Source organism: Epinephelus lanceolatus, chromosome 4, assembly GCF_041903045.1.
Source record: "Epinephelus lanceolatus isolate andai-2023 chromosome 4, ASM4190304v1, whole genome shotgun sequence".
Taxonomy (NCBI): Eukaryota; Metazoa; Chordata; class Actinopteri; order Perciformes; family Serranidae; genus Epinephelus; species Epinephelus lanceolatus.
Genome location: NC_135737.1, coordinates 11409817 through 11426061, shown reverse-complemented (window position 1 = coordinate 11426061; position 16245 = coordinate 11409817). Strand labels below are relative to the sequence as shown.

The 16245-nt window shown below is 40.3% G+C and overlaps 2 protein-coding genes across 2 annotated transcripts; one reads left to right on the top strand and one right to left on the bottom strand.

Moving 5' to 3' along the window:
• On the top strand, positions 1-6262 carry clns1a (chloride channel, nucleotide-sensitive, 1A). The gene is made up of 7 exons (XM_078166905.1): positions 1-472; positions 1223-1359; positions 1846-1980; positions 4224-4348; positions 5030-5201; positions 5574-5640; positions 5801-6262. Coding segments are annotated over exons 1-7 (756 nt in total). The 5' UTR covers positions 1-353; the 3' UTR covers positions 5802-6262.
• Positions 6263-6704: 442 nt separating this feature from the next.
• Positions 6705-12398, bottom strand: aqp11 (aquaporin 11). The gene is made up of 3 exons (XM_033632019.2): positions 11624-12398; positions 10263-10379; positions 6705-7621 (listed from the first exon to the last, which is right to left on the bottom strand). Exons 1-3 carry the CDS (start codon positions 12219-12221, stop codon positions 7521-7523), a joined length of 816 nt encoding a protein of 271 aa, XP_033487910.1. The 5' UTR covers positions 12222-12398; the 3' UTR covers positions 6705-7520.
• Between the last annotated feature and the right edge of the window lie 3847 nt (positions 12399-16245).

Sequence of the window (16245 nt, the reverse complement as noted above, 5' to 3'; positions counted from 1 at the left end):
CTTTGAAGGTCGAGACTGAGCAGTAGCGTCCGGTAACATCACAAGCTGTAACATTACTTGGCTAACGTGTGTATTTTTCATAGACATTACACCGCCCGTGTTCATTCTCTGAACGGCTCGGCCTGGTTGAGTAATCCCCGGAGAAGAAACGCACGACCCGGGCTCTCAGTTTAAATCCTCCTCAAGCTGTCGAGCATTCATTTTCAGGGAAGTTGTCCCGGGTCAAACTAGCAACTTGGAAGCTGGTGTGGCACAAAATAGATCACGCAGCTTCTTGTAGACACCACAGTCCGTTTCTTTCCTCTTCCATCTCTAGTCTAGCGGGTCCGCAGACGTTAACGGTTGCAGGGACGATGGTTTTACTGAAAAACCTCCGTCCTCCTACCGAGGGAGTTCGGCATGAGCAAGCTGACACCACAGCGGTGCTTGACGGCCAGAAGCTGGGCTGCGGCACGCTGTACGTCGCCGAAACGTAAGTGATGCACGTGGCGCTTATTTTTGTCTTTAAACCCCCAGTTTTAGTTTAAGGTTAGTGTTTAATCTGATATGTTCTCAATGCTTTGTGCAGATATTGTGTTAAACGTGACCAATATGTAGGATAGCGACAACAATAACAGATACATGCCAGACAACATCGCCACCACTGCTCTTGCTAACCACTTCCGGAGTAGACATTTTCAAAATAATGATTAGAAATTCATGTGGCTGGTAAAACAGATCATTTGCCACCCTGAAAGTCCTATTAGAAATGTTACACTATCGTTCAAAAGTTTGGATTCACCTGTTACATTCGTATTTTTTATTTTTGCCTTAAATAGTGGCTATTTTAACATAAATAAAACATTACAACTCAGACACCAAAACTGTTGAGTTTTTTTTTCTTTTAAGTTTTTTCTTTTTATTGCATTTGAAATGATCTTAGCCCCAAGAGTTTCAGGTACTGGCTCCTACTTTAAAACTTTATGCTTAAAAACAGGCACTGAATTTGAAATAAAGGTTTAACGTTTATGCAGCTATGGAAACTGTTCAGGACTTGTTTTGCATGCTTGGAAAAGTACCTAAAAAAAGGTGACATATTCAATTTTTGTTGGGGTCTTGCAACTGTGTCATCACCTTCTATTTCCTGCCACTATCAAAAGCCTGTAAAAGCAGCTTTCATTATGTTTGTGCACCCTTTATGAACCAACAACTGTCAGCTTCACGTGTGTTTTCCTCTATGCAGGCGCCTGTCGTGGTTTGACGGCTCAGGGATGGGTTTCGCCTTGGAATATCCCAACATCGGTCTGCATGCCATTTCCAGAGACGTCAGCGCTTACCCTCAAGAACACCTCTATGTCATGGTCAATGGCAAACTCAAAGGTGACAGTGACGCATAGTGAAAAAAAAAATTGTATTGTAGGATCAATCTATCAGTTTTTACTGTATGTCCTGATTTCTTGCTTAAGGTCAGTAAATAATGGTAGGTTTGTTATACCCACTACTAAAAGTTCCTTCTTCTAAACACATGTTTAATTTATTCTTTGGTGTCTGTATGTACCTGTTTGAACCCTTGTGCAGTAAAATATTTAGTTTCTGGTATGTTTCTTGAGGGAGTTTGTGGGTCTGTGAACTCAAAACACAGAAACTAAATATTTCCCTGCACAAGAATTCATACAGGTTCTTGTATGAGTACTTTCAATTTTTGTGTCACTGAAAGGTACCCGTGTGTAGTGTTTTATTCATGTATGTAAAAAATTGGACACCGTTATATGAACCACAGTGTGGCATAATGATTAATGTACAACCAGAAAGGGAGGTTTCTAATTGCGTGTGTCACTCCTATGTTTTCACCCTCTGTCCTCGCAGGTGATAATGAGGCAGAAATGGCAGAGAAAGCAGCTGATGACGAAGGAGATGACAGCAGTGACAGCAGCGATGGGGATGATGATGAAGATGGACCAATCACAGAGATTCGGTTTGTGCCCAGCGACAAGGTGGCATGTGAGTGATCACACTGAGGACAAGGGTCAGACTGATTCTGATCCTTTACTGGAAGATTTTTTTACTGCTTGAGCTGGGGTCATATTTTCATTCTAACCAGTTTTGGTAACATTCTAATGACTTAGTTACAGCTTAACATACAAACCACACAAGTGATCAGATGGATTTTAAACTGCATTAATCATATTAGCAAAACCACAAATCGTAAGATAAAAACAAAGACAATTGTCTGAATTACTGTCCATACTGGGAATGATAACAGTTAACCATTAATTGGTTAACAACAGATATCACTTCGTCTATACTATAGATTTATTTTGCTGCTCTTCAGTTTACTGCACTGCCCACGAACCAGAGGAGTATTCCAGGTAGGAGGTTCAACAAACTCTGAGTCTAACCCTGAACTCTGAGTTGATTTACCCTGAGATGGGAAACTCTGAGTTACCGGTTCCAGAACAGCTGATTTGAGTTAGTTCAGTCAACTCTGAGTATGTTCACTCTGAGTTAAGCCGACAATAAAAAGCCATCATCAATGGAGCTCCGACTCCACGATTCACCATGGCAACAGGTAAATAAAAGACAGCGCCTCCATTTTAATCCAGTGGATGTAGAGATATTAATGCATGTGTAGCAGACGGTGCACGTTTATCTTTAAAAGAAGAGCCTGAGTCAGAGCGAGGAAAGTGTCAATAAGTTAACCATGAAGTTAATAAAAAAGTTTACTCATCATTTATCAGACTTACATTTCCTTAATGAAGATAAAGTGGTGGAATCTGACTGTGTATCAGGCTGTAGATACATTACATTATATTAATAATATATAATAATATATTTGTTCAGATTTAATCTGATGGGGAAAAACACAGGAGGCAGACGATTTAAAACATATAGGCTAGGCTATAGATCAAAGACATAAAGACATGACTGTAAACTCACAGTCTGACCCAGTAATAATATGTTTGGTGATTTGCACTTGAAAAGACGTTGAGGTTAAAATACAGTAGATTTTAAAATGTTGCACATCTATTTGTATCTTGACTCAACAGCATTCAGTGACTTTATTTCAGCTACAAATGTAGTAAATGTAAAGACAGTGAAATGCTGCACCACTGCTCACTCAGAAATATGAACATATAATCCCCAATATTAGGCTATAGGAATTATGTTCCATCAGTGCGACCAGTGACATCAGTGATAGAGATCATTAGTCATTGATACTACGTGTCTAAAGCTTCATACCGATTTTTAAAATGTAAATAATTAGACCTACACATTATGTGCAATAAACATTTGGGAGCTGCTCTAACAGACTGACAGTCTGATCCTTGTGCACAGTGTTATAAAAATAATAAATATAAAAAGAACAGAGGTTTGATTCTGAGCTGAGGGTGAATTCTCGCTGTGTAATATTTGAATGTAAAGACAAAAACTGATGTCCAAAGAAATGATTGATGTGCATAAATTCAGTAACTTAAGACAGTCCTGAGTAACAAACTAATATCCAGCAGGATTTAGACTGTGACAGACGGTAAATCTCCGCTAATGAATGCGCTTCCATACAAGCTTTGACACGGACTGAATGAATGAGGGAATGAAACAGCGTGTAAGAGGGAGGAGACAGAGAAACACTCAGGGTTTATTGAAGAAAACCTGTCAGCGAGCAGGTTATGTTCACAGAGTCTGTTACCATGGTGACTGACTCAGAGTTTCAGTTACCTCTCTTTCTGGAACGGAAAACTCAGAGTTTCCCTCATCTCATGGTTAACCTACTCTTTTCACATAACCCGCTTTCTGGAATACCCCCCTGGTCTGGTTGGAGCTAGTTAGTTGCACACAACAATAACAACAACAGGAAGCATTGATTAGATAGATTTATTTTAATGTGGAATTTAAAAACACTCACAGTGTTGCTCTGCTGCATCACATTGCCTCTGGTATTCTTTGAGGTATTCTTTTAAACCATTTTAAACAGATTGTTCTCATTTTTACAGTTCTATATAGGTTTTACCTGTTGGAGGGACGCAGAGCTGCATGTAGAAAAAAAAAAATAGCTGCATCAAAAATAGCATTTAGCCGCGTGGTGCGTGCATGGGCAAGCACTGCGTCAGTGGTCAGTAACACATTGTTGGTTTGGTCTTTTCATGGGTTCTTTGTTAGAAAATCATAGGATATTACCAGCCTAATCATTGAAATTAAATTAAATTTAATTAAATTTTGTGTGTGTGTGCGTGTGTGATATGCAGTGGAGTCCATGTTCTCAGCAATGTGTGAATGCCAGGCGCTGCACCCTGACCCAGAAGACGACGACTCTGACAATGACTTTGAAGGAGAAGAGTACGACGTAGAGGAGGCTGGTGAGGGAAAAAACGCATAAATACACACATGTACAGTGTTCATACAAACACACACACACATTCTGTTGTCATCAGTCTATGAGCGACTTGTCAACAGTGTCATAAGATATTAACATGACAACTTCTTGTTGATTATGATGTTCTAATGTCTGATGATGTGATTTAAAAAAGAAAATGCAGCTTAGCAGCTTGGTAAAGACAGCAGTTCAAAATAAATGTAGGGACAGTGATGAAAGAGAGCTGGTTTTGGCCATCTCTCTCCTTCTTTTGTCTTTATCCGTTTTTACATCTTGTGTAAGCAGTTTTTCAGCAGACAGAATAATATAACATGCTGTAGACTGAGTACAAAATGTTGACTCCACTTCCTCCTCCTGTCTCTGTTTGTCTCTCTCTATTTGTTACCTGGACTCTTCGGTTGCAGAGGCAGGTAAGATGTCCAGCAATCATCACTGCACAATTACACAACTAAAGTACTTCTGTTGAACCTTTATAAGACAAATTGTGTCCCTTGAGAATCAAACACCCAAAGTACAGAAAGTTGGCACTGAATGCTTTTTCATATTCTTAAACCTCTAGTTTTATGTTAAAATACTGATTATTAATGCTAAATAGAGTTTATGTAAAGTTTTACTGTATAGTCAATACCAAACACATGTCTGCTGTTATAACCACCGTCTCTCCTCCAACATTTAGAGCACGGCCATGCTGACATCCCGACGTTTTACACCTGTGATGAGGGTCTGTCGGCACTCACGCAGGAGGGCCAGGCTACGCTGGAGAGGCTGGAGGGGATGTTAGCCCAGTCAGTCGCTCAGCAGTACCACATGGCTGGGGTCCGAACCGAAGAAACCAACGCTGAATTTGAAGGTTTGATTCACACAGCAGTCTGATGACAAAGAGAGTAAAGTCTCTCCCTGAGACTAAGATCATTTGGTTCTAAAACTAGTTCAAGTTCCTTTGATTAAAGTTGAACTAGGGCTTTCTCTTTTTGTTAAATATAAAGTTAACTTCTCCCTTACATTATCCAGTAATTCACAAAGAGCAAAGACAGATTTGTGTAAATATACTACATCTGATGCGTATTTGTAATGTCTATAAAGAAAATACTTTAAGGAATGGCGATGATTGGGGCTTTGTTGTGTTCTGTTAGACAAGTCTGCAGTGAAAATGAAAAACAAGCTAATTTCACAAGATCTTGTTTATGAGGTGTTGTTAAAATTGAATGTTTGTTGTTGACAGATGGTATGGAGGTGGATACAACAGCGACGGAGGCTGGTCAGTTTGAGGACGCAGACGTCGATCACTGGTAACAACAGTGAGACTTAACATGAAATAAAAGATTTCACAAACAGCAAAATAATAAACTCACAATGATAAAACCTCAAAAATATTTTCTTAAATAAAGTTGAATGTGACAGATTTTGAGCAGTCTGGTTAATACATGTGTTATCTGACTCTTTCTGTAGATGGGAGTAATCTCAGCAGCCAATCAAAGCACCAGTGTTGCGTCATAGGATTGGAGAAGAGGACAACAGCACTTCTTTAAGGCTCTCAGCTCTGACTTATACTCTCTTGTCAAACAAAAGAATGTTCCCATGTAAGTCATCTCACTAGGCTTTTGTAACTTTCTACATTTTCTCTTATGTGCTGCATTGAAGCTCACTGTTGTATTGTTTTGTTGTTTTTCTGCTTACCATCATCTCTACTAATTTGTCCAAGTCGTATGAATAAAGTGTGTTGTACACAGCAAAGTCAGCTACTGTAGACTATTGAGATGCAGCCGCAAATACCCAGATGCTGTTGTTGACTCAAAACAAAAAAAAATACTGAGTTTCTGTTTGTACCTAATGACCAATTTAATATCTGATTTTCCTGCCAAGGAGAAGAAATGTCTTTGTATGAAGTTGTCAATAAATGCATAGTTTTTGTATGAGTTTTTTTTTTTTTTCTTGTGATCTGTTAAAGGAGCATCTAGCGGTTGAGGATTGCAGATTGCACTCAGCAGAAACTTCTCCCATGTGCCAAACATGATATCCCAGTTAGGATTCCTTCTGTGATCACTGTTCAGGAGTTTTTTTATCCTCAGAGGTCTCTTCCTCCCCAAAACAAACGGTCCAGGTGATTAAAACTAGTAAATACACTGAATAAAGCATCTTCACGTCACAAATCAGTGTTTCTCCAACACTGTTTGGCTCGTTGCAGGAAGAGGAAGATTCAGATGTTGAATCTCATTTTTCTGTCAATTATCTAATCAAGAAAGTGTTTAAGCTCTACTGAGCACCATTTAGAAATTAAAATAAACCATCACTCAGATAATGAATCTTATATCAAAATGGGGTCCAACAAATTACTGAATTCACAGTTCAAAATGCCTTTCCAGTTTTTACAGAGAATTCAAAGGCACAGACCTGTGTACAGTTCATTACTACACTGTGCTTGGCTCTGGAATGTCATTAAATATAAACATGAATTACATATATATGTACAATAACACTAACTTTTCTCAGATAAGTGTTATACAAATAAAGGCAAGGCTCACTGCGCTAAGATCATCCAATTCTCAAATTTCCATCAGGCCTATAAATGTTTCAGTTTATAATTAGTTAATTAGCTTAAGTATAATATTGAACAAAAAACCTTGGATCAATGTATATTATTGCAATTACAAGACTTGTTTGCAGGACTTGACATTGACATGCTGTAATCTGCCTTAAGATCATGCAAGCACAAGGCATACTCTTTTGTTAGCAACTGAAACTGACTGATATTTTAGTAACAGAAACTGATGTTTCCCATGTGTTGTGTGAACAGTTGTGGGGGTGATACTGGTTCTGGTTAGAGACCCCCCCAAAAATGTTGAAATGTCTAAAATGTTTAAATCAGATGAGTGTATACTGCATAGCAATTGGTTTTAGTGTTTGATCAACCACCTTGTAAAGTAAAACTTGGCCGATCAATTTCTGCATGCCTTGTTTATGAGATTTAGCCTACAAAAACACTAAATGAGTTAAGTTTTCTGTTTAGCTTCTAAGATGTGCTCTTGAGGTCTTGAAGTCTTTAGAAAAGTGCATATAAGTGCTGTACTTTTTCCTAACGTGTGATGACTGAAATCAGCAGCAGGTTAACAGTCTGTCAGTAACAACATCTTCACATGTACTCTGGGTTATAAACGCTGCCCGGCAAAGCTCATGTCCTCTTCTTAGTCTCCAGGGGGAGATGGAGAGACGGTGATTTCCTTGACAGCAGAGGGACGAGTTTATCAAACAACAGCACTGAGCTCATCATACCTGGAAGAGCCAAAGTATAAAAGAGGAGACGAAGAAGAGGAAAAAGTATATTTTTATGTTTGGAAAGATTTAATTTACTTAAAGAAAAGAAACTTTTAATTTGGTAGATAAGGGCAATTTGCAAAGAGCCTTGCAGCTTGAAAATAGACATTTTACACCTCTAATATTTCACTGTGTCATACATTTGAATGTGAGTCAGTGAAGATATACATGAAAGTAAATTTACTCAGGTACAATTTCGAGGTACATATGTATTTCTATTTTATTCTACTTTATACTTCTTTAACTCTACTACATCACAGAGGCAAATATTGTACTTTGTACTCCACTACATTTATTTTATAACTTCAGTTAGTTTGCAGATTCAGAATATTAATTCAAAATATTAATCAACAAACTGATGTATTATATTTAGTATATGAAGTAATTAAAATGAACACCTTTACCAGCTGCAACATTATAATGATAAAGACATTAATATACAGTACAGGCCAAAAGTTTGGACACACCTTCTCATTCAATGCGTTTTCTTTATTTTCATGACTATTTACATTGTAGATTCTCACTGAAGGCATCAAAACTATGAATGAACACATGTGGAGTTATGTACTTAACAAAAAAAGGTGAAATAACTGAAAACATGTTTTATATTCTAGTTTCTTCAAAATAGCCACCCTTTGCTCTGATTACTGCTTTGCACACTCTTGGCATTCTCTCCATGAGCTTCAAGAGGTAGTCACCTGAAATGGTTTCCACTTCACAGGTGTGCCTTATCAGGGTTAATTAGTGGAATTTCTTGCTTTATCAATGGGGTTGGGACCATCAGTTGTGTTGTGCAGAAGTCAGGTTAATACACAGCCGACAGCCCTATTGGACAACTGTTAAAATTCATATTATGGCAAGAACCAATCAGCTAACTAAAGAAAAACCAGTGGCCATCATTACTTTAAGAAATGAAGGTCAGTCAGTCCGGAAAATTACAAAAACTTTAAACGTGTCCCCAAGTGGAGTCGCAAAAACCATCAAGCGCTACAACGAAACTGGCACACATGAGGACCGACCCAGGAAAGGAAGACCAAGAGTCACCTCTGCTTCTGAGGATAAGTTCATCCGAGTCACCAGCCTCAGAAATGGCAAGTTAACAGCAGCTCAGATCAGAGACCAGATGAATGCCACACAGAGTTCTAGCAGCAGACCCATCTCTAGAACAACTGTTAAGAGGAGACTGCGCCAATCAGGCCTTCATGGTCAAATAGCTGCTAGGAAACCACTGCTAAGGAGAGGCAACAAGCAGAAGAGATTTGTTTGGGCCAAGAAACACAAGGAATGGACATTAGACCAGTGGAAATCTGTGCTTTGGTCTGATGAGTCCAAATTTGAGATCTTTGGTTCCAACCGCCGTGTCTTTGTGAGACGCAGAAAAGGTGAACGGATGGATTCCACATGCCTGGTTCCCACTGTGAAGCATGGAGGAGGAGGTGTGATGGTGTGGGGGTGTTTTGCTGGTGACACTGTTGGGGATTGATTCAAAACTGAAGGCACACTGAACCAGCATGGCTACCACAGCATCCTGCAGCGACATGCCATCCCATCCGGTTTGCGTTTAGTTGGACGATCATTTATTTTTCAACAGGACAATGACCCCAAACACACCTCCAGGCTGTGTAAGGGCTATTTGACCAAGAAGGAGAGTGATGGAGTGCTGCGGCAGATGACCTGGCCTCCACAGTCACCGGACCTGAACCCAATCCAGATGGTTTGGGGTGAGCTGGACCGCAGAGTGAAGGCAAAGGGGTCAACAAGTGCTAAACACCTCTGGGAACTCCTTCAAGACTGTTGGAAAACCATTTCAGGTGACTACCTCTTGAAGCTCATGGAGAGAATGCCAAGAGTGTGCAAAGCAGTAATCAGAGCAAAGGGTGGCTATTTTGAAGAAACTAGAATATAAAACATGTTTTCAGTTATTTCACCTTTTTTTGTTAAGTACATAACTCCACATGTGTTCATTCATAGTTTTGATGCCTTCAGTGAGAATCTACAATGTAAATAGTCATGAAAATAAAGAAAACGCATTGAATGAGAAGGTGTGTCCAAACTTTTGGCCTGTACTGTATATATTAGTTATAATACAGTAATACTATAACATTCTGAGAGAGTATTAGTACATGGTAGAATTGCTACTTTTATTGAAGTATAAGATGTCAGTACTTTTTCCACCACTGACAATCTGTATGCGAAGCAAACTGCTTAGTAAAATTAGTTTAATAAGTACAGTATTTCCGTCTGGAACAGTGGCGGACTATCTGAGGGGCAGGACCGAAAACTCAATTAATCAAATTCAGAATTTTATATTGTAAAAAACAAAAGATGTGTAATAGTCTTGAAACACAAATATTTTCCTTACTCTCTTTTCTTTTTTCCCCCCATACTTATCCAGAGCCAGAAATCTCAAAAATAAAATTCTGTACTTTTCCATACTGCATAGGGACCCTAAATTTACTAATGTTACTCCCTACAACGGACTAGAAAAAATATTTAAGACCTTTTTAAATTAATTAATTTGTTTTTGAGAAATCTCAGTGTTTAAGACTTTTTCAGGCTTGCAGATACCCTGATATCAGTGTGCATCAGTGGGTCTTACCCAACAGCGGGCCGAGCCAGTAGACCAGGCAGTACTCCAGGAAGGAGTTTCCACTGCAGGGGAACTGTGTGGAGAAGGCCAACGCAGGGTTAAACACTGCTCCTGTCAAACTGCCACCTGCACACACACAAACACACATATATATTAATGAACTTTTAAAAGCCAAAAATTGCAGCCACTGTTCTCTCATTTACAAGTTTTAAATAAACAAGTTGAAGATGTACAGTGGCATTAAGATTTATATGTATTATATGTGGTAAAGAAAAGATGGGCAAGAAAGAAACCAGTTTTAATCACATTGTTGCTAAATGCTGAGCTCACTTCCAAATTCTCAGTGTTGACCCATTCAGTGTTCCTCGTTTATTTTATTATCCTGGCCAAAAAAGACTACTGACAGTTCTTTGACAACAGCTAAAGGGGCTATGATTGGTCAGATTGTTGATAAGCTTCAAGAAACTTTGTGGTTGTGCACTTTAGGAAATTTTGTCACAGATGTAATTAGATAGTCATCAGATGGTGAGTTCTGAGAAGAGGACATCTTTGAGGTTTATGTATAAACACTGTTACACAAGGTAAATGATGCACACATCAGGCCCTTCAGCATCACTTACTGGGTGTAACATACTGAATGGCTGTTTTTAGTTCACATAAATGTATTAGTTTGTGTATTGTAATGTACAGGCCCAGCTTCATACATTTCACACATTTGGGCATCAGCAGGCCTCTAAGATTTCATCTGCATAAAGCCACTGCAGTCATAATATCTACACCAGTGCTACTCACGGTCCGGGCCTAGGGTGCTGGGTGGCCTGCAAACCATTTTCTGAGTCACAATAAAAATAAACTGATTCACACTGGAAATTATTTTGTGATTTAATAATAGAGTTAATAAAAAGAAAAGGTGCTGGGGAGGTTCCCATACTAAGCTCCAAATGTCTTCAAATCCTACAAACACAACTGCATATACCTTCACTGGCAGGGCTGCACTTTATTAGTTGGCCCCTGCCTCCTGTCATTTTGCAAAAGTGGCAAAGCAAGGTAAGTATCACAGATCTACACCTTCACCACAAAGAGAAAACACATGATTACACACTGAAGAGATGCCTAACAAATCTCAAATATTTCATTTGTTCTGTGTTTTTTACAAGTTAGAAACTGAGGAAACTGTACCGCATGAAATCAGAGACCTGCATGTGCCAATGAGCAAGACACGGAATCTCAGACTCTCATTGGCTGACCTTGTACATTATCATATCAGTAACACTGGAGTTGGGATGTATCCAACCTATTAGTACACATAACATCAATTAATCACGTTACGTTAAAATAAACAACAGAATAGAGTGAAGGCACGGTCATACCTGCATACACTACTGTTGCAATAACCGCAGCCACCGCGTGCACGCGGTATTTCGCCTCCACCGATCGCGTGTGCGTTATAGCAGTCTGAACTGCAAAAGAGCACGCGAGCTCCACGGCAGCGGCCTTGAGCAGTGGAGCGTGAATGGGGCTGATGCACCGGTAACCGAGCAGCTTATGCCGCACATGCAGTCCCGACAACCCAATACCCCAAATCACCGGCACTGCAAATCGCGCTGCGGCAGCCGCGGCGAACTGGCAGGCAATCCGCAGCAGGGCGCATCCGCCTGAAAACCTCGCATGGTAGGCGTGCTCGAGCGCACCGGAGGGGTTCCCAGTGGCCCCGTTGAAGGTGAACCCGTGGACAACGGCCGCCAGGTACGTCAAGGTGAGCGCGAGCTGAGGCTCGATCCCGCCCACCTCAGACAGCAGCTTTAACTCGTGCGTGCAGCAGCACAGCTGGAAGGTGGACACGAGCTCCATGGCGTACACAGCAAGCCCGGTATCCGCAAGGGCCCTGCTCAACAACCTGCGGGTCACATCGCTCATCGCGACGATCCCCACAAGCATCGACAGAGACACCGCCACGTCTGCAGTCATGTTCGCGGCTGGTCTGAGCTCTCGGACTGTCTGTGTGCACCCAGCTGCTGATGCCTCTTCCCTGGACTCTGGTCTCTGTCTATCGTTTGATCTCGCTTCCTCTGGCGGATGTAAAGCTCGGCCAAGCCGGGCTGGTGCTGTATCCCGGAGGATGTGGGTCCAACTGGGAGCAAATAAGCTTCAGTCCCCTTTGCTCACATGGTGCGGAAGTGGCCAAACTCCGCAATTTTCCTCCTCCTCCTCCTCCTCCACCTCCTGCTGTGGCTTTCATATGTGCAGACATGGGCTACATTCAGATGTGGACATGTAGAAGCACAAAACATGGAGAGGGAGTTGAGAATCATTATGTCAGTATTTTTCTGGCAGGTATAAACACATTAGCATGTTAACACAACAATTCTCATAACATGAATGTTGGGTTACATTAAATGTTTGGGAGCTATAATTCAATTTCCTGATATTCTCGGCTTTTACCTCGACAGCATGTGCTATCCTGCACCTGGCCTGAGTGTGTGCACACTTTTCTGTAACCTTTATTTAGTGCAATTAGAAAACTAAAAATCTTATAGCATAGATCTGTGTCTGTGAGAATCAGAGCAGAGAGCAGCACAGACAAAAGACAGTGAAATCGAACAGCACCCAGCTGCTGATTTAAATAGGCTACTAGGCTATCTGAACCCCAAAACCCGTCGGTGGGTGTCAAAGGCATGTTCTCTTTAAAAATGGCTCACATCACACCATTTATCATGGCCAGAAACTGTATAAACGGAAATTATAGTTGAATTTTCAAATATTGGCTCCAACACCTATTTGGTCAAAATATACTGACTACAAAAAGGGCTGTTAATGGTGGAGGGAGGGTCATGCATTTTCCCATTTTCCCCAGTCACTCAGGGAGGCTCAAGGAAAAATATTTCACCCTTCAGGGACAGTCTACACCCTCCTCGTCTAATAAAAAACAGAACTAATAAACCCTAAGCATGCACCTGTTTGTAACAAAGAATTATATTTTGCATGTAACAAATTTTCTCTTGAGTCGTGTGTGCATTGTCCCCAGGCGTACATTGAGGCTCTTGTTTGCAAGCAATAAATAATCCTTTGGAATAAGAGACAAAGACAGATATTGTGTTTGAGTATTTTATTTCTTTTCATCTCACCCTAACTAAACACAATAGGTTTTCTGTTTCTCATGACATCAGTCAACATCAATATCCATCCTGTTAGGACGGGGATCCAAAAAAATACGCAACATAGACCAACACACTTTAACTGTCAGAGCAAGAGAAGAACAGGCTTATATCCATCGATTGCAAGAAATCTGATGATAGTGGGAGTGTAGAAAAGAGGGAGGAGATGTGAAGGAGAGGAGAGGCAAAAGGAGAATAATACAAGAAGGCATTAAGAGAGGAAGATCTGGAGTTACCGCCTTGTGGTTGTATGTCTTCACAAACATCCATGTCTGTTCAGACTCATATGTAGACATAACAGTTGACAATGCTTCAAATGTTGCTGGAAAGGAGCTACATACTGTAAAATGCGGATGCTTCACACACATCTTCAACCCAGCAACACAGAGAATCTATACAATCACCACAGTTTCAAGGTGGACACCCAGATTACTGTCACAAATTCAATATCCAACCAAATGTCTCCTCTTCTGTTCCCGAGTTACAGCTTTGCAGAACATTATGTTGTCACGGTAAAGCTGACCTTTGAACTTTTGGATATAAAATGTCATCACTTTATCATTACATCCTATCAGACGTATGTGTGGAATTTTGTCATAATCAGTGGATGAATTCAAAACACAAGGTCACAGTGACCTTGCCCTTTGACCATCAAAATCTAATCAGTTCATTGTTGAGTCCAAGTAGACGTTTGTGCCGACTTAGACAAAATTCCCTTAAAGCGAAGAACTCTTTGGTGTTCAGATGTACAGATTTATAAACTGATGGATGAAAAACTTGAAAACATGATGCCTCAGACCACAGCCCTCACCGGCACAGAGGCATAAAAAGGAGCTATGGGAGATAGCAGAGTAACAGCAGTTATGTTTGTCATCTTTGGCTTTGTCTTCCAGTGTGAGACAGTTCTTCACTATCACCACTAGATGTAGCTGTCTCCTTGGTCTTCAACTCATTTAGTACTGTAACTTCATAATGCACATTGACATTATTATACCTAGTGTGTTTTGAGGAAACAATGCATGATGTCATCAAGGATTCAATCATGGTTCAACTGTCTGTCTGTTCATTTTTCACCTGCAGAGCCTCTTTCAGCCCAGAGCATTTCTGAATTTAAGGAGTGCAGTGGGATAGATAGGCTGAGGCAACTGCTTATACGATGCTTTGAGAATGAAAGAGGAGATGGAGAAGGACTACATGGTGCTCAAGTTTTGCAATCAACCCAAGAAATTGCTTGTATGTGTGCGTGTGCATGTGTGTGCTTTTGTGTCTAATTACAACCTCCTCTGTGTCGTACCTCATCGCCCCCCACTGACTCTCTCTCTCTCTCTCTCTCTCTCTCTCTCTCTCTCTCTCTCTGTAGCAGGGATCAGTGGCAGTGAATGAGCAGCTTGCCGTGTCACTGTTAATACCAACAAGAAAGAGGGAGGGAGGGTGGTACGAGGAGGAGGGAGTCATTCACTCCTTATACCTCTGCACAGCGTCACATGAAAGAGTGAGAGGAGAAGGAGAAAATAACTGAAAGTAAGGAGTAAAACAAAGATCTGCAGAGATAGAGAGAGAGAGAGAGAGTCACACTGTTAAGAGAAGAGAGAGATAAAAAGGGAGAAAGAAACCACAGGAGATATACATATACATATATAAAGAGGAAAAGGTCTGAGGTAGGAGGATAGGATATAAATGAAGATGTCACTCTTTTTCTTTTAGCTCTGCAGTGGGATTGACAAGTTTCTCTACACTTCTTGTCCTGAAGAAGGACCCAACTTGTCATTCTCTACTCCTGTTCTTCATCCCTCCATCCACCAGGGAGGACATCTGTGGTGAGACCAAAACTGGAACAAAAGAAGAACAGAAGAACGAGAGGACAAGTAGAGTTCAGATCACACGAAAGGGTAAGGACAAACAGTCAGTCAGTAGGCGTCTAGAAGCACGTTGGCTTTATACATAATCTCCTTACTCTGTGTGTGTGTGTGTGTGTGTGTGTGTGTGTGTGTTTTAAAGGGCCATGGTGTGTTCATGCACTGTGGTCCAGTTGACATATCTTTCTTATTTCTTGAAATATTAGCAGTTGAAAATTCTCTGGAAATGTACAGAGATATGTGAATGATACAGAAAAAAAACAGACACAACACACCTATAGGTGTGTAATGTGAATGATTCAACATTTTATCAAACAGCAGTCACAGCACTTGCAGTAGTATTACTGGTGGAAATTTCCATCATTGTGACAGATGTCTTTCCAGATAATGTAAACATCTGTTTTCCAATTAAAACCAGATTTGTTTGTTGAGCTGTGTCATCAGTCTGTAGCTTTAAGATTGTGACTTGCTTTGTCAATGGGTATCATATTCTGCAATGCTAATAATTCATGAATCAACTGCAAGCAGTTTGTGACTAATAAAAAAGTACTATGTATACATATATGTATGTATATATATATATATATATATATATATATATATATATACATATACATATACATATATATGTGTGTGTGTGTGTGTGTGTGTGTGAAGGGAACTTTGTTTTTTGGTTGAAGTACTGAAACCATTGATAAGATCAGAAGTAGTTGTAGTTTATTGATTTTTCTTTACTCTTACCAAGAGGAGATCTACGGTGTACCTGTGCCAGTTTTAATAGATGGTGGGTAGTAGAAGACAATCATGATCTATTTTTCTACTATACAGCGAGACCTACCTTGCATTGTGTCAGCGCTGGAGGCAGGTGTGACTGAATTCATAAGGGCAATATTCCCCCTCCTGTTCACTTCCATAAAATGCAAGCGAAGGGGAGAATAAAAAACAACAACAAATAAACGCTTCCCGTGACAAAGCAAATTT